Source organism: Micromys minutus (genome assembly GCF_963924665.1).
Source record: "Micromys minutus genome assembly, chromosome: 8".
Taxonomy (NCBI): Eukaryota; Metazoa; Chordata; class Mammalia; order Rodentia; family Muridae; genus Micromys; species Micromys minutus.
Window position 1 is genome coordinate 8,530,389 of NC_137977.1, and position 18,190 is coordinate 8,548,578.

Below are 18,190 nucleotides of genomic sequence, written 5' to 3' on the forward strand. Positions count from 1 at the left end.
ACAGAGAAAAAAAGAAAAACCAAAAAAAGAAAAAGTATATATTCTTAAGATAATTCAAAGCATGGAGAAACATTGTTGGGTCAGCAGCTTGGCTACCACCAATTAAAATACAAACAGTTGTCGGAAGCACAATCAGACCTCCAGGCACGTCTAGATGATCAGGATAGGTATACAGTTCTCACTAACTTGAATGGCAAAAGATGACAAATCCACACTTTTGCAAGCTATTTTAAAATACAGGTACGGTCTGGGGACTTAAAACAAGGATGGGGGGGGGCAACACTGTGGGAGGGAGATGCTTTTTTTAGCCTGCCCCATGGAAGCCTGTGAGGAAGGGTTATATCCACTGCCCAAATCCAGTGTCCTGATGCCCAGCGCCAATGCCAGCCATAAGGGTCAGGAGATGTTGTGGGAGATCGTGGACGAGGCAGAAAACTATGCTAAGGAGAGATATGGGATATCCTTTATGATACAATCACAGGAAAAACCAGAGTTTTGGTTCGAGTTAAGGATCTGACAGTGCAAAAAGCTGATGAGGTTGTTTGGGTCCGTGCAAGAGTTTATACGAGCAGAGCAAAAGGGAAGCGGTGCTTCGTAGTCCCGAGGCGGCAGCAGTTTAGTGGCCAGGCCCTTGTGGCGGTGGGAGACCACGCAAGCAAGCAGATGGTGAAACTTGCTGCCAGCGTCAACATAGAAAGGATTCTTGACGTAGAAGGCGTTGTGAGAAAAGTAAATCAGAAAACCGGAAGCTGCACACAGCAGGATGCTGAGTTACAAGGTCCAGAAGATTTATATGATTGGCTGGGCTGGCACCTCGCTTGCCCTTGCAGCTGGATGATGCTATTCGGCCTAAAGTGGAAGGAAAAGAGGATGGAAGGGCTTCTGTTACCACGATACAAGATTAGACAACAGAGTCACTGACTCAGGACATCCACGAGCCAGGCCGTCCTCTGCCTCCAGCCCGGGCATCTGGCATCTCCTCCGAGAAACATTAATTAACAAAGGTGTGGAAGGCCAAACTATACAAGCAGATGTGCGCTTGTGCTGCTTTTGAGAAGGTTTTCTGCACTGGACCAGTTTCCAGAGCCAAAGACTCCAATACCCACACACATTCTAACCGAGTGTGTTGGTTTAGATATTGAAATGGCCTTTAATTATCATTATCATGAAGTTGTAAAAGAGATTGCTGGCACTTTGGTGCAAATATTCAAAGGACTTCAAGGTTTCAGACTGAAATTCAAACTGTGAATAAACAGTTCCCTTGGGAGCCGTTCGATTTTTTGGAGCCATCTTTAGGGCTGGAGTATTGTGAGACTTCCGCCATGCTTAGAGAAGCAGGAGCTGAAATGGACGACGAGGAAGATCTGAGACCCCAAATGAGAAACTGTTGGATCGTTCAGTGAAGGAAAAGTATAATACAGACCTTTATGTTCTTGATAAATATTCATTGTCAGTAAGACCTTTCTATTCCATGTCTGACCCAGGAAATCCTAAACAATACAACTCTTCCAGTATGTTCATGAGAGAAGAAGAAATACTGTCTGGAGCACGGACGATACATGATCCTCAGTTGCTTACAGAGCTTTACACGGTGGGACTGGTTTGGATAAAAGCTTACATTGATTCCTTCTACCTGGAGCCCCTCCTCATGCTGGTGGTGACATTGGGTTGGAAAGGGTGACGATGCTGGTTTTAAGATTGTGTAATGTACGTCAGACCTCAATGTTCCCTCGTGACTCCAAATGACTCACACCTTAAAGCCACACTTTGTATTCTCCCCCAGTAACCTGCCATTGATTAGGATAAACCTGAGGTGCTTCAGATACGCAGTAGAACTAATGCCTTACTAAAGGGCCACAGTTATTTTTAAGTAGCTCAGCACAAATTAATTTAAGTAAAAACATTTTAGAACTTTACATATGCATAAATAGGAAATACTTGAACATTTTAATGAGAAATTTCTATGGTTGAAATGCATAGTCTATTGATATAGAAAAATCTTAAGGAAATTTTAAACAATTTTAGATTGTATAATTTTTTTTCTATCTTGTGTTGGCCACAGTATTAATATTCTAAATTTTCAATATTTAAACTTTTAACTCTTGACATTGAGAAAAAGAATTGGAGAAAATACCAAGATTTTTCAGAAATCGTATGAAGTATCTAAAAACACTGGCTAGAAACAGTAACACTGCAACATGGTTTTCAGTTCTGAGGCTGAAATTCAGTAAAAAACGTAAAGCTAAAATAAGTAAATAAATAATACAAGTACACTTTTTGACTGGTAGCACTAACTTCAGTTTGCGAGTCTGTGACCACTCAAGCACAATGAGACATGCAAACATCAGTAAATGTGACACAGACTACATACATGTTCCCAGTCATGTTTCCAATGAAAGCAATGAGAGCCAGCCGAGGCTTGCCAGGGAAGGTGGAGCCTAAGGAGCCTTCTGCTCCTGATGGATAAGGGAACTGCTGTAGACAATGGACTTCCAAAGCAGCATGGAAACTTCTGGAGTCTCTGCCCATTTGAATAAATATTCACTTCGATTGCTTGGCTTCTGAGACACAGTATGACATGGTTCAGTTTCCAGCAAAGAGGGGAGGAGTTCTTCATCTTGTGTTGAATCTGCTTTCAAACTCTCCTGTTTTCCCTGGTATGTTAGTTGGGGCACAACCAAAACATAGGGCGGAGCTCCCCTTCAACTGTTATTTTTATTATTCTCATTCTGATATGTCTCTTGATCAAGAGCCAGTTCAGGATAGGCTTGGGTTTGCAAACCATTATTCCAAGAATAATAACACCGCTGCTCAGAAAGCACTGGAAAACACTGAATGGTTAAGAGCGCTATCTGTTCTTCCAGAGGACCCGTGTTCTATTTCCAGCACCACATGGCGGTTCACAACCTCTTTAACTCCAAACACAAATGAATAGCAAGTAAAAGCATCACTAAGTGTAGAATGCACTGCATAAAGTCACTTTTGGGCTGCTTTCCTACATCCACATGAACAGGGCTATACCAGGCACCTACCTGAGTAAGAGGCCCATCTTTCTAAGATGATGATGAGTGGGGTTAGAGTCACTGTGGAACTCGGGATGAAGGGTCCTTAAAACGTTGAAAATAGATCTACCCTATAGCAAAGCTCTGGACATTTACCAAAAGAATTTAAAATCAAGATATCACATCTATTCTTGAATACCCATGTTTACTGAAGCTCTTTTCACAATAGCTTAGTTATGGAACCAACCTACATCTCAACAGAAGAATAGGTAAGAAAAATATAGTCTATACACACAATGGAATGTTTTTCAGTCAGAGAGAAAGATCAAGGTACATCACTTGCCATGATACTGATTCATCTAGAGGTAAACATATTAGCTCAGTTACACAAATCTCAGAAAGTCAAAGATCATAGGTTTTCCTTCGTTTGGGGGCCATAGACTTAACAGAGATGCATAAAATTATATATGCTGAGATGACATTAAAGTAGAAATGAAACTGTCTGTGGAAGTTGTGAAGAATGGGGATGGAATGGCGTGGGGAGACATGCCCCAAGTATTTCATAATCTGGCATACTAGAGTCAAATTTGCCTTATGTGACCCAGAATGGTAAATAAAACAAAAGGAAACTGTTAAGGACACTGAGACAAAAAAAGAAAAAAAGAAGAGAAGATTAGAGAGCCCCATTTGCCTGTGGATCCCTTTGCCAGTAGCTCAAGAATAATATAAAGAATTGCAAGATACTAAATTATAGGAGAAAAATGAAAGCACTTGGTTCATCTTTTCCTTCCTCCCTATATGTTTAGAATATTACCCATAAAATCTTACTTTCTTCACATTATTTTTAAATAATTTTTTAAATTGCAAAACTAATACAATCTCAAGCTGGATATGGTAAACAGGAGGCAGAGGCAGGAATATCTTGAGTTCAAGGCCAGTCTAGACTACTTAGTGAGACCCTGTCTCAAATACATCCAAACAGGGTTTTCATCACAGAAACAAAATCATAAAATAAGTCAGAATGTAATAAAAATAAGTATAATGCAATTATACTCTTGAAAATAAGCTTGGGTCTTATGGTATTTCTATTGCTTTATTATTCTTCTGTATTTCTCTTTTGTAGAGGGTAATTTCAAAAACTAATGGCACACTAGGCTCTGAAACTAGTTCCCATGACTAGCTAATGTTTTTCCCTCAAGTGCCCGGCTCAGCGATCTCTCTACACTGGACATCCACCCCCGTGGCTGGCTCTGCCGACCACCGATGACCACCCCCACAGCTGCGTTCTCTCTTGCTCACTTGGGTCTTCACAGATGGAAAACATCGGACAATCGTAATATTTAAAATTAACCAAACGTTCCAACTGCTGGGCACAGAATCTATTGTCCTAAACTCATCAGCAATCCTGTGTTAGAATTCATCTGGTGACAGACACCGCCACCAGGGTCTAATAACCTTTATGACTACATGGTGTCCATCTTCTCCACTCCACAGCCTGGCTGAAAAGCCCTTTGACTCTCCTGTCTCCTCTTCTTCCTGGGACCCAGAAAACCCACCTCTATATCTTCACCCAGTGATTGGCTCCTGCCATCTTTATTTAGATAAACAAACAAGTAGGAAACCTCCACCTACATCTTATCTTATCTGTCCAATAAAACAAAAAACAAAACTCTTCTTTCAGATATAATTTGGAAAAAATATGACAAGTAAATTACACAGTATGAGATACAAACAACATCTATTCTATCAATCTGTCAATTTAGATAAAGTGCTCTACCATCTATCCTAACTTAAAAGGCTTACAGTTCTACACCTGAGTTGTGCCCTGGTGTTAGCCTGTAAACCATCTGAAAACCATCCTCTAAAATCTATCTCCTCTCTCTCAATGCTAAACAGCTTGGGATGGCTATGAGACTTCAACCAGTCTTCAAACTTGTCAGAAATCTGAGGATGACTTAAATATTACCTGAAAAAAAAATATAGGAAGTACTAACATAGCTGCCAAAACTAAAGCAAGCTGTAGAGACAGCTGTCTGCCTTCACAGTCCCCTGTTCCTCAAAATGGTGGTGCAATTGTCTTCAGCGTACTGCCCCAGAATATCTGGCAGACCTTAAGTGAAACAGGAATCAGCATGAAGAACTAGCTTATTCTGTCTCCACAGAACTGAGCTGTCAACTCTCCTGCACTTTGTGTCCTTTCCTGGACAGTAAGTTTTGTCTATAGATGAATTAGGGCAACTTCTGCCCAGCGACTGCCCTGCCAGGGAAACAACCTCCTGAAGATAATGATGTTCAACGTTCTCGCTAAACTGTAAAGGGGGTACTAACAGTAATAGACAAGTGTCTAGACAAATGATTTTTTATAATGAAATGGCCATGAATATTGTATTTTGTGGACTTCTGATGCTTTTGATGACTATCTATGTAAAGAATACCTGAACTGTTGCCCTTTGACTACTCAGCTATTTCTAATTGAAATATTTCAAAAAACACCCCTTTATAGTTAACTCGGAACCATGAGTTTGCTATCTGGCCTTAAATTTGTATCTTTGGGAGAGTTATATAGGCACAATGCTTGTTAAGATTAACAATACTAATCCCAATTTTTGTATCAATATAATAAATTCATACTAATAATAACCTTAATTTTGTTTCAAAAATAATTTCTGTATCCATGTAAGAAATTGTAACTTCAACTTTGTAACAATTATAAAGATTTCTACCAACTAAGATTATGGTTACACAATCAATTCTATTTCGATAGTTTTTTTTACAATTTACAATATCAAAGCTATTTTTTTCTGTTCAAATTAAGACCATTTCCCAATTATTCCTTAAAATGACAAACTAAACACAAATTATAAAATAACCAGAGTCATCTACCCCAACATAGGGCCTGGGACGACCATCTCCACAGCTTCTTCCTGCTGAATGGGGGCAAAGAAATATCTTTAAAGGAAAGGGGGGGATAGGAGAGTTGGTTAGGCCTTAAGAAAGCCAAGCCAACAATTGCCTCATTATTTTTCTGTTGAAGACTCAAATGCCCAACAGATTTTTGTCACAAATATTGTTCAAAGACATAATGGGGCCAGGGAGATGACTTAGTTCACAAATAGTTGCCTTGTGAACTCAAGGGACAGAGTCCAATCACCAGAACCCAAAATCCAGATATGGTGGTATGTTTGCCGTCTCAGAGCACAAGAAGCAAACACATATAGATCCCGGGGGCTTGATGACAATCTGGCCTAGCCTACCTGATGAATTTTAAACCAGGGAGAAAAATGGCACATACTTTTAATTCCAATAATCTAGAGTCTAAGGTGAATCTGCATGAGTTCAAGACCATCCTGGTCCTCATAGTGAGTTTCAGGCCAGACAAGGGCTACATAGTGCGAGTCTATCTAAAATAAATAAACAAATAATGTCAAAGGAGAATTGTTGCTCTCTACCCTACTACACATACACACAGATACACACACACACACACACACACACACATACTCACACATACATTTATGGCATCACCCAAGGATCAGCAAATTAACAGGACAGTCAGTTTGTCTTTGCAGCAATACAGTCTCTTGTATAACTACTCAACCCTGCGTAGGAATCCCATGCTAGCACTGAAACAGCCATTCACAATAAAGCATTGTTAATGGCTATGGTCATTAGCCTTTGATCCTCAAAAACTCTTTATGTGTAAAACAATAGCTTTCAGAAGATAGGTGGCAACAGTGATCACAGCCACACAACTCTGTGAATGTGCTGGATGACACTGGGCCGTACCTTAGCTATGGTTGGCATGAGGGTTGGAAAGATGGTTCAGCCGTGAAGAGAGGTATGGCCAAGGCTGGTCTGAGTTCTATCACCATGACCCACATGATAGAAGGAGAGAGCTGTAAGTTGTCTTCTGATTTACACACACACACACACACACACACACACACACACAAATGTAATTTTAAAAATTCTGATAGCATTCCTCTGTATTTCACCAATATTTAAAAAGAAACAAAGGCAAAATATTTCCTATGAGGCTTTTTTTTTTTATCTTCTGTCTCATATAACATTTTTCTGCTAAATACTCTGGGATTTGATGAACTCTTTGGAACTAAAACTCTTCTAAAACAGTGCATCAATACTTCTAAAATAAAATTGCTCTTCTGAAAATCCTTCCTTGAATATTGTGAAACCAACAAAGATCTTGCTCTAGCCCTCACTCAATAACACAAGGTACAGTGCAAGTGACTCTAAGCAGGCAGGGGTGTGCAGGCTGACTGCCTGGGGAAATAAAGGTGTAATTAATAGAGCACCATGATAACCTATCTCATAGTCAATCTACTTTCTCTAAGTTACGAGTGAACAGAGGTACAATAGGATGTCACTGGCATCAACACAGTCTGCCTCTGCAGTGCATGAGTCATAGACCTCAAACACCAGCACACCCATTTAGCTGCGTGTTTCTGTTTATTTCTGGTTGATTTTATTCAGACTTTGTATTCATAGTGGCTAGCTATGATGCTGTTCTTTTTTTCTTTGTTTTTTTTTTAAATAGTCCTTTCAGTAAAATACAGTTAATTAAGACACATCACTCACCCATAAACAGCCTGAAAGCAAGTGTTTTATTCACAAGTAGATTTGAGGGAACTTTTTCTTTCTTTCTTTCTTTTTAAGCTTTTTAAATTGCATTTATTTTGATACTCTGTACAGTAGCCAATTAATTCTGTGCTCCATTCTTGCTTAATTGCATTAGCCATAAAAGAGTTCAGGTTCATAGGACTTAGTTTCTCTATTAAACCATCACTGACTATGAAAATATTGTATTAAACAAATTGCACATTAACACCACACTTTTCTTCAATTACATCTTTCAAGACAGCCATTCACAACTCAGAATAAAAATACAGAATTAGATGAAGAAATCAAGATTCACAGATACAGGTAGTGAAACTCAAGCTTAGAGATAAAAACGATAAGTAGATATTTAAAATGTAATCTGTTAAAGATTTAATCTGTTTAAAATGTAAGATTAGAAAGACAAAGTTTCTATCGTTTTGAGAATTTAAGTAAAGGAAAAAAAACGGAAAATATATCTTTGTTGTTCTTTCTCTGTTCTTAATTACAAGCTACCCAACAGAAACCCCTAGGCCATAGTTTATGTTTCTGTTCTCGTTAATGTAACTAGAACATTGGAAAAAGGAAAAAGAAAGACACATTAACCGAAGGCTGCAATCACTTTTCATTGCCCCATAGTACACATCTAATTTGGATGAAATGTTTTGTGGGATAAAAATTTTTTATTTTAAAAGCCAATATGGTAGATTTCTCCATGTTTTCACAAACCCAATTCCAACTACTTTTAGTTCACTAATTAGTTAAATGGGTTGTAAACATTCTAGAAAGAAAATTGTGTCTTTAGATGGATTTGGGGAGAGTATATCTTATTTTAAATATTAAGTTCAACTGTCATTTTCACTTCTTGGTCTTACTATTTCAGCTTTAGTCGGGGTTGGCTTCTGTGGGGCTCACATGCTGACTGTGTCAGGCAGCTGAAGGAGATCTACACTGACAGGATTCAATGACTTTCTCCTCCGAGAAAAGCCCCTGTCAGCTACATAAGAATGGGAAGGTTTCGGCACACTGTCAAGTGACTGCAGACCCTGACTTCTCAAATATGAGGTGGCGGCAGTGGCAGCAGCAGCTACTGGTAGCTGCCCCAGACTCCTTAGACAACTCACACAGGAGCTGGTTTATGCATCCCCTTCAGCAGAGCTTTTTTTGGGCAAATGAAAGCTGCAAGCCTTCACTCGCCCCCATGTCTCAGCTCTCTTAAGTGGCCCTGCCTGTGCTGGCCCTTGTGCTTATGGTGGTGGTGCAAGCCTGAGGGAGGGGGAGCTGTGTCAACACCTAGTGCCCCTGGTTGCTGATTCTCTGATGCTCGTGCCCATGTTTGCCGTGGTGTTTGTGGTGGTTGTGTGTCTCCGAGGGCTCTGAGGTTTTACTCCCAGTAGCTGAGGACACATTTTTACAGAAGTCTTCATCTTCAAGACTCATGAGAGAGCAGTTTCTATACCTCTTCTCACAGTAAGCGATCTTAATGACTTTCTCAACGTAGGGGAAAGTGAGGAAGGAATAACGCAAACCAAGGTGATACACAAGACGGCCGCACATGTCATATGTGAGGAGATCATCTTTGTTTCCATTTAAGAGAGTCCACACATCTGTTTGATGTTCTTCTTGTCTGTAAACAGCAATGTGATCTGACACCTGCTTTTTAAGATGTGCGTGTTTTAATTGGGAAGGAGATCCTTGATGATTGACAACAACATAAGAGATGTTAAAGTATCCTCGGTTCTCTAGCTTTATTCTCAGGTCTTCCAATCTGGATGCCTGCAGAAGGCACAGGTATCAGCTGGCTTGAAGAAGAGCAACCACTGTCACTGTGCCCTCGGAGCTCAGCACTGGATTTTGATCTCCTATGTGCCAGGCTGGAGCTCGCTTACAAGCAGGGCTTTGGCCTTGGCTCTCTGTCCCTCCATAGGGAAGAAGACAGAGAGAGCCAGGGCAAGTCCTAGGCTTCTCCACATTGCTGGGGTTGTCACAACCCCTTCAGACTAGCTCGGGTCCTCTGTCTCTTTGCTCTAGTTAGGGCAGTTCCCCTTTCTTTCCTTTCTATTATCCAGTTTTCAGCTGTGGTCTTAAGAAGGCAACTAGAATTTTTTTTTTTTTTTTTTTTTTTTTTTTTTTTTTTTTTTTTTTTTTGTCGGCGTGGCCAGGGCCAGCTCTTGTACCTCCATGCCATGATTAATGTGTTATTCATCGGATACCGTCCCATTCAGCTCTTGTCTTTAGCCTGTGAACCTCTCATTTACCTTCCAACAAAGGATTCCATTGCTGCAGGAGCTGAGGTGTGTCTGTTTTTACCTGGGAGGTAGTGATGCAAGCGTTTCTGGTGAGACCAATCCTTGGCTTGGGGTGGGAAGGAACAGACTAACAGGCCACCAGGAGAGTCCTGGGGCAGACAGCAGAGCCACCTCTGTCAGAGGGGAGCGTCAGACACAGGATACAGACACCCAGACGAGGAGCTGCAGCAAGAAGCTTGGATTTATTCACCAGAGACACCAGCGACAATGGTCTGCCTAGTTCCCAGAGGCCTGGGGCCTCTGGCCCTCCTGATGGTAAGTCTCATCTTTTTCTAAATTCAGGACCCTCTGCTTCCTTGCTTACCGCAGAAGTTTCGATATGCTTGCTGAATCTGTTCTAAAAAGGATGAAACAGAACTAACTGTGAAAATGTTAAACTCCTTCCTCTTTCGTTTTTCTTAATTTTGAAAAGAAATGTGAAACAGAAAAAGAGTTTAATTTAATGTAGTTTTTTTTTTTTTAATATGTCTTCCATGATCAGACTGACCCATCCCAATCCAAGGTTTTATTTTGCACAATCCTTGTTTTCTCCAAGGCAATAAGAGTTTTCTAACACAGAGATGGGAACAGCACGCGTGGTGCCAGCACATAGGTTCTCCAGGATTATAAACTTCTCGTTAAGCATACGGCTAGGAACTCTGCATGTCTGATCTTGATAACCAGAATGTTTTTTAGAATAGTCACCAACGGTTGAACTAAAATCAAAGTCATTTTGACTCTAGATGAGTTGGGAGGATTATTGAGAAAACCGGTTTTACATTTAGCCAGTGTGTGCAAAGTAGATGGAGTTTTGGGGGAATGGGGGTGACAAGACCTCTGAGGAGACTAATGTCAGAAGAGTATCTCTTCTGCTGACTGAGAGGCTTTATGTTTTACAAAAGACAAGAAGAATCTGAAGAGAAAGCATTATCTTAGAAGCTACAAGCTAGTGTGTGCCTTAATCGTGGATCAGCGAGGCAAAAATATGTCATAGCTTGTCTCAAACGTGAAGATCCCCAAGACATGAATATAAATAAGTATAGGAAACTTTTCCAAGGCTAATGGCCACATTGTGGATGGAAAATTTGGCCTCAGCATCCCTTCCTGCCATTGCCTCATTTAAAAACACAGAGAACGGAGACTTCTAAACCTTATGAGGAGATAGATCTCAAGAGCAGTCTAAAGATTAAAGTTGTCTGCCATCACAACACACACCTTGCGTGAAAGAATGTCTGAACTCTCCCTCATACCAACAGAAACGGGCATCACACAACTTTTCAAAGAAGGGACAAGTGACTGAACAAGGTTTTTAACTGTGGGGTGACATATCCAGTGGTGAAAAAGCTAGAACATGTTTTCCTACACTCAGGAAAGTTGTGCCCATGCAGGGGAGAGGAAGAGAAGGGAACAGAGGAGAGGGGGACAGAGGCAGAGACAGAGAGAGTAAAACAAAATGAGGGGTCTAGATCTGACCTGTGCATACACGGATGTTCATCACTTTAAATACAGCTGTTCTGAGATGGAATATGCTGACAAATGTAAAATGTACAATGAAGTATTTAGTCATAACAAAAGAGTGTAAAAGATACTCTTAGTTTTTATTTTGACTGCATATTGAAACTAGAGTAGTTTCAGTAGATTAAATTAAGTACACCACTAATTATCAAACATTTTAACAGGCCTTTGAAAGCCAACATAAGAAAATTTAAAACTGTTCTTATGAGTGGCATCTGCGCTTCACGTTAGGCTAAGCTGTATCCTTCTGCCTACGTTCAGAAGGCGGCGTTAGGCAGATAAGACTCAGTGGATCTAATGGGAGTTGACTTTCCATAGGCTGAGACCGAACGGTTCCATTGTCAAACTGATACAAGCAAAGAGGACAATTGTGCCCTCATCCAGGGACTGTGGAGCCACCGGTTTGGCTGGAATGAAAGCTAGAGAGTCAGGGAAGCATTTAGACAGGGTGGATGAGTGTGACATTGAACAGTTCATTCTGTGACGGTAAATGGAATCCTTTTACCAAACAGGAGCCACCCAGACTCTTGACATAATGTGGTTACCCGTGAAATGCACTGTTCTCAGAGGAAGAGCACCGTTTGTTGTTGAAGGGTGGGGTCTGAAAGTTGAAAGACATGCCTGGAAAAGATTTCTAAGTCCCTTTCCCTTCACACACACACACACACACACACACACACCATACAAGGATATTGGATGCCATTGCAGTGTGAGATGTAACAGCAAGACTTGAGTGTGTAGGTCCTCCATTGACTCACCCAAGTCTTACGTTCTCTAGTGTCAGATAAGAATCATCTTAGGCTGGGAATGGTGGTACACGCCTTTAATCCCATCACTCAGGAGGCAGAGTAGGCAGATCTGTGGCTTCAAGGTCAGTCTGGTCTACATAGTTAGATCAATACAGCCTGGACTCTGTAGAGAAGGGGAGAGGGAGAGGGAGAAAGAGAAGGAGAGGGAAAGAAGAGGGAGAGAGAAAGAGAGAGAGGGAGAGAGGAGGGAGGGAGAGGGAGAGAGGAGGGAGAAAGAAAGGGGAGGTGAAGAGAAGAAACAATAATGGGGACAGAGTGAGGGGGAGAGAGAGAAAGAGAAAGAAGAAACAGTAATGAAGACAGAGAGATAGTGAAACAGATAGACAAAGACAAACAGAGAGAGAGAGAGAGAGAGAGAGAGAGAGAGAGAGAGAGAGAGAGAGAGAGAGAGAGAGAGTCTTCTTAACTGTGCCCCTGCCTCCCTAAAATGTCCATAGTAAGAAGAAAGCATCCTGTGGTCACAGATGTACATTGGGAAGCAGGAAGTGCTCTAAAGACACAATCCAGTTGTAGTGCTTCAGTATTGGGGATGGTTCTTGATGACACAGTATTGTGCTTTAATGTCTTAACTACTGACATCACTTAGGTCAGGAAGACCCTACATGTTTCTTCAGTTATAGTATATTAGGAACAGTTGTGTGGGGTGGCAAAGATGGCCCAGTAGAGTAAGAGAGCGTGTTTCACAAACAAGAAGACCTGAGTTTGAATCCTCAGTACCCACATTGAAAAAGTCAGGCATAGCCACACGATCTGAAGCTCCAGCACTGTAGGAAATGGAGACAGGAGGATCCTGGGGCTTTCTGGCCACTATGACATGTTCAGTGAGAGAACCTGTCTCAAGAGAATAAGGTAAGTAAGAGTGATACAGAACATCCAGTGTCCTCTGATGTTTGTGCACATACACATGTAAATACATCACACATGCAGACACATACACACATACACATCCCTATACATGTACATACACAAATAAAAATTTAACAATAATATTTCTGAAACTAATGTTTCAAAAATGACAAGAAAAGGGGGGCTAAATACATATACTGTAAATGTGGAAAACTACATGTTTTCAAATTTAGAGATTTTTGTCAGAAAAAAATCTTAGTTATTTTAGAATTCAGGATTAATTATTTGGAAGATATGGGCACAAAGTCCTTCTGAATATACTTTTAAAGGTATAAGATTTATCAGTTCTCTATATTTATCCTAATTATTTCATATAATACAAACCTAACACTTAACTTTCAAGAAAGACTTATAGTTGAAAATGCTCACCTTCAGAGATGTCCTTATAAAAATAAAACTCGTCTTCAAAGAAAACAGTTATTCCAAGTCTAATAGCTGACAAAATCTAAAACACATTTTGAGCCAGAACTTCCTTATCTGAGGAATGAGCTAGTCAATGTTACGATGCTAGCTAAAGCTTTACTTAGGAAATCAGTGGAGATGTTTAAAACTCAAAAGTTTTCTATGGTTTGTAGTAAACAGGGCAAAGGGAAGGTCACTGAAATGTTGTCATGAGTAGAATGTGTTCTAGAAATAGTCATTTCATCCATCTTTCCTATATTTCCTGTACAATCCCAAAGTATATAGAAATTGGATTGAAGCTAAACATCCCATTTTAATAAATGGACAATGTCTGAGTTGTCTTTTCCAGTCTTGGCTAGTGAGATGGTTGTTCCCACTGTTAGTGAATACATAAAGATGTGTGTCCCACTGAACGTCTTCAAAGTTCACGATCCTAACGACAGACGAAGCTTGCCAGAAACACTGCCTTTGGCAGCTGTCAGGAGATGCAATTATTTCTAGCAATTAGCATTCCCCCTTGCTTAATACCAGAAACCAGTTCTCATCCTTAACTAGAGCATTCCGTGTCCCAGAGGTTTCTCGTAAACCTCTAGTCCTTGGTGCTTCCTTTCCTGTAAAAAGTCAATCGATAGCCTAAGGTGAGGTCTTGCTTGGGGAAATGCCTCGTGATGAAATTACATAGGTGATGGGTTAGCCATAATTACATGATGAATAATTGAATCTGCCTAATGACACTTTTTTCTTAATGGAGTGCAGCCGGCCACGCTGTGCATTGCCCAACTTCAGTAGCACATTCATGGGAACTGCAGCGGGAGCAGCACCCCTGGAGCTTGTATAGGGCACCCTCGAAGGATACAGGGGAGCACTGCCCCTTTGCTCAGAGGAGAAAGAAGTCACACACACACAACAGCTAAGGGGGTCTCTGCATACTTGTCAAAGGGCTTTGTGATAACACGTTTATTTATTGTTATTCTAACTGAAATTACAACTAGTTACTAAGCACTTGAGCTCACCTGTGGAGTTTACATCTGTTAATGGTTCAACCCTGGAAATGAACCTACATATAAATATGTAGTGCCATCCTACTATGGCAGATGAGAGGAAAGATTAGGTCATGGTCCCAAGTCCTGCAGTGGTACGTGCCTGGGAGTGGGAATGTAAATCTGTCTGGAGGCTAAGAGGATGGCTGGAAAGGCTGCCAAGCAGGTGTGAGGAGCTGAATCAGAGCCCTAGAACACATCTGAAAACAGATGCAATGATATACATATGGAATCAAAACCCTCCTATGGGAAGATAGGAGGAAAACTCAGGGGAATTTAGGTTCTTTATATAAAACAGAACTATTAGGTTTTTTTTCATGTAAAATCCAATAAATTACATAAGGTGTTCATGCTTCGTTATAGAAATAGCATTTGTGTTAGAAAATAATCCAAGCATAGATTGAAATAAGTATTCTGGGGACAGCAAGCCAAACTATGATGTTCAGAGTGTTGTTGGTTTTAAATGTGTGTTCAGATTAGCATTCTCAGCTTACAGTGGGATTATCAGGACATCATACATAAGTGAAGGAGTTTCCCCGTAGATGTGGGAAGGACAAGTCACTTGTTTTTCTGAACTGTGCATTGTAACTCCTTCAGCAATGTGTCTTGAAGTACCGCTATGACCTGCCATGTTTGCAGTCACTGCTTCTGATCAGCTGATCAGCTGCAGCTGTGAAATGCCAAGTGTGTGCATTATATGACATTTCTTCTCCAAAATGTATACACTTAAAAGTCATACTTAAAACATAATGGGTTTTTGTTTTAATTGCCTGAATTGTTCTCTGGGTTCCCCGGGGTGGCGGGGGGGGGGGGGGTGAGCGCCCTCTTTGGTGCATCTAGAAATGGACAGTGTGAGTGTGTAAGCTGCTTTTCTCGCGGCCGCTGCTAAGCATCTGACAGAAACTTTAAAGGAGAAGAGCTTCGTTTGGCTTCCTTTGGCTCACATTCCCGGTCACTGGAAAGCAGGAAGGGAAAGGCATGCCAATAGCTGCTCACACCGGAGGCAAAGAGGGCTTGCTGGGACTAGAGAGGGGTGCAGCTGAGCCCCGCCCTCATTGGCCTGTTTCTCCAGCCAGGGTCTGCTCCTGAGGTTCCACAGCCTCAGCTAGGAGCTACAATCCTAGCCAGCTGAAGAGTGGATCTGCTCTCAGAACTGTTTCCTGTCAAGTCGTCATGTTAAACGGCATCGTCCCACAACACTAAAATAAGCGGTTATTCTTTGAGATCAGCATTAAAAGAAAAGAGTTTAAAATTAAAAATGAGTAAGTGATCTGAGAGAGCACTGGACCCAGACACACAGGCACATACACACTCACACGTGTGCGCACATACACTAGCTCATGGTATTCTCTGTTGACTCTTCATGGACTAGGCTTTGCCTTCCTGGGAAGGTAGGAACAGGCTTTAATGTCTATTAGAAGGCTCATTCTCCTCAGAGCCAGTACAGACATGACTCACGTTTTCTGGATGACTCCATCTTTCCTGTAAAGAGGAGTATGCCTGGCCCATCCTTACCCTCAGAATCAGCCAAGAATGATCAGTGGTTCCTTCTTTCCTAATAGACGGTATGACATTGGGGCATCATCTTGAGACACAACTTAAAAATCAGAATTTCAGTTAAAACGTTTACATTGGAGGGGTTAATTATCCTATGTCTGGTGCACGTGCTCCTTTGGTTCAGACTTGGACCTGCCTATTCATTATAATCTTTATAAATAAATGATGTGACCAATCTACACTGTTTCAGAATCAACCAGAGCCTTTGACCAGATAAAAATCTAAAGTGACTGCCATGTAACTTTCTTCTGTGTATATATGTTAGCTTAGGGTTAGATCTGGTGTCATGGTGAGGCATACACCCTGGAGATAAAGTGGTGAGTTTCAAACCCTTACACGTCAAGGACTATCAACTGGGACAAAGTATTTGTGATCTTGCTTCTCTATGCCCATAAAAACAGGGACGGTGTAGTAGACTGTTCTTCGGGTGTTTGCAATAAATAAGAACAATATTAAGTACAACGTTATATAAATAAAAAGTAATCAAGTCGCCCCCCCCCCACTATCACACTTCAAATTCATCCTGTAACTTGTTTTCCATGGTCTTTGCTCATCAGATCGCACACTCAGTAGATCAGCCTGTACTTATGTCAAACACTTGAACAGGAAGCAATGATAGGATAGGACCCAGAATTTGAAAAGTTTACGGGTAAATTCCTTAATACACACAGAACAGTCAGATGCAGGGTGTTGTGAGCTGACAAACTCAGAGAGGGAGGCATGAGAAAAGACAGCTTCGTGCAGCTTGTCGGCACTTGACTGGACAGATCACATGCAGGTAGTTAGTAAGGAGACAGGAATGCATTCCAGGCAGAAAACAATGTAGATGCTAGGCCTGTGGGCTCCGGAGAAAGCAAACCTTCCAGCTTCCCAGCCTCCTCTATCCTCGTTTAATTTTTTTATATCAGTAATATACAATGAAGACCTTGTTTGTTTATTGGTTGGTTCATTGTTTGTTGTTTGTGACAGGGTCTCAATTATGTAGTCTTGCCTAGCCTAGAACTCGCTTTGTAAGCCAGGATGCTTTCAAATTCTTAAGAGATCTGCCGACCACTGCCTCCTGAGTTCTAGGATTAAAGAGGAGCACCACCACATCTAGAATTATAAATGAAGTTCAACGTTTCAGTTGCAGCAGGAAAAAGAAGAGCAGACCTATACCACATAGCAAGCTGCGCCTGAGGCTGGTATAGAATAACTCCTGATTCTATAAAACATGTCAATTCCATAAACCAGAAAAGTTCCATTCTGTTCTCCTTACTCTAGTTCAGCTTTTAAAAGAGTAGAAGAAGAGAAAAACACAGAACACACACACACACACACACACACACACACACACACACAATCTGTCTTGAAAGGAGTTAAGCTTTTTATATAAGAGTTATATATATAAGCTTTTATGTAAGCACATATTATAGAAAACAGGGGCTTGATTTTGTTGTTGCTTTTCTTTTCCGTAGGGTTTTGAGACAAGGTCTTACTATGTCACTCTGGCTGCCCTCCAACTCTCTACAGTCCTCCTGCCTTAGCTTCCCACATGCTGGGACTGTAGGCATGTGCCACTGTGCCCAGCATGACCTCAGCTTCACACATGCTAAGATTGGAGGCATGTGTCACCATGCCCAGCATGACAGTTTTGAGTAATTCCATGACCACTTTCAGAAGTTCACAACAGTTCCTAAAGCTCTAGGAGCTGTTAGTATGATAACCATGTAAGAAACATGTAGTGGTTGCATCCGACTGAAGGATCATTTTACAGTCAGAGATGGCCATAACGATGGTGATGCTGAAAATGGTGGCTCTGAATCTTCTCTGGCTTTGTTTTGCTTTTGTTCTTTTTGGTCTTGAGACAGTTTTACTGTGTAGTTCAAGCAGATCTAAATTTACCATATAGCCCAGGTTTGTCTCAAACTACAATCCTCCAGCCTCAGCCTCTAACTGCTGGTAGGTTCCTCTTTCGTGACACAAAAATCTGAAGTTGTAGTGCTGGTGTTATATTGTAGGAGTTAATAGTACGGGGTGCTCTTACAGAGGACCTAGGTTCAATTTCCAGCACTAAC

General features: G+C 41.1%; 1 protein-coding gene and 2 pseudogenes across 3 annotated transcripts in view; 2 read left to right on the top strand and 1 right to left on the bottom strand.

The window, feature by feature from the left end:
* The first annotated feature begins 367 nt into the window (after positions 1 to 367).
* LOC308423737 (aspartate--tRNA ligase, cytoplasmic-like) lies at positions 368 to 1,746 on the top strand (annotated as a pseudogene). Its single transcript has one exon. The product of its transcript is annotated as an aspartate--tRNA ligase, cytoplasmic-like (transcript).
* Positions 1,747 to 8,543: 6,797 nt separating this feature from the next.
* LOC308423060 (selenoprotein P-like) lies at positions 8,544 to 9,589 on the bottom strand (annotated as a pseudogene). Its single transcript has one exon. The product of its transcript is annotated as a selenoprotein P-like (transcript).
* A 543-nt stretch (positions 9,590 to 10,132) lies between these two features.
* Positions 10,133 to 18,190, top strand: part of DSG3 (desmoglein 3) — a gene marked incomplete at both ends in the record, with an annotated part of 28,347 nt that continues 20,289 nt past the window's right edge. Inside the window, one exon of the mRNA XM_080919679.1 lies at positions 10,133 to 10,180. Within this exon, the coding sequence (XP_080775805.1) occupies positions 10,133 to 10,180 (48 nt within the window). The remainder of the gene's footprint in view (positions 10,181 to 18,190) is intronic.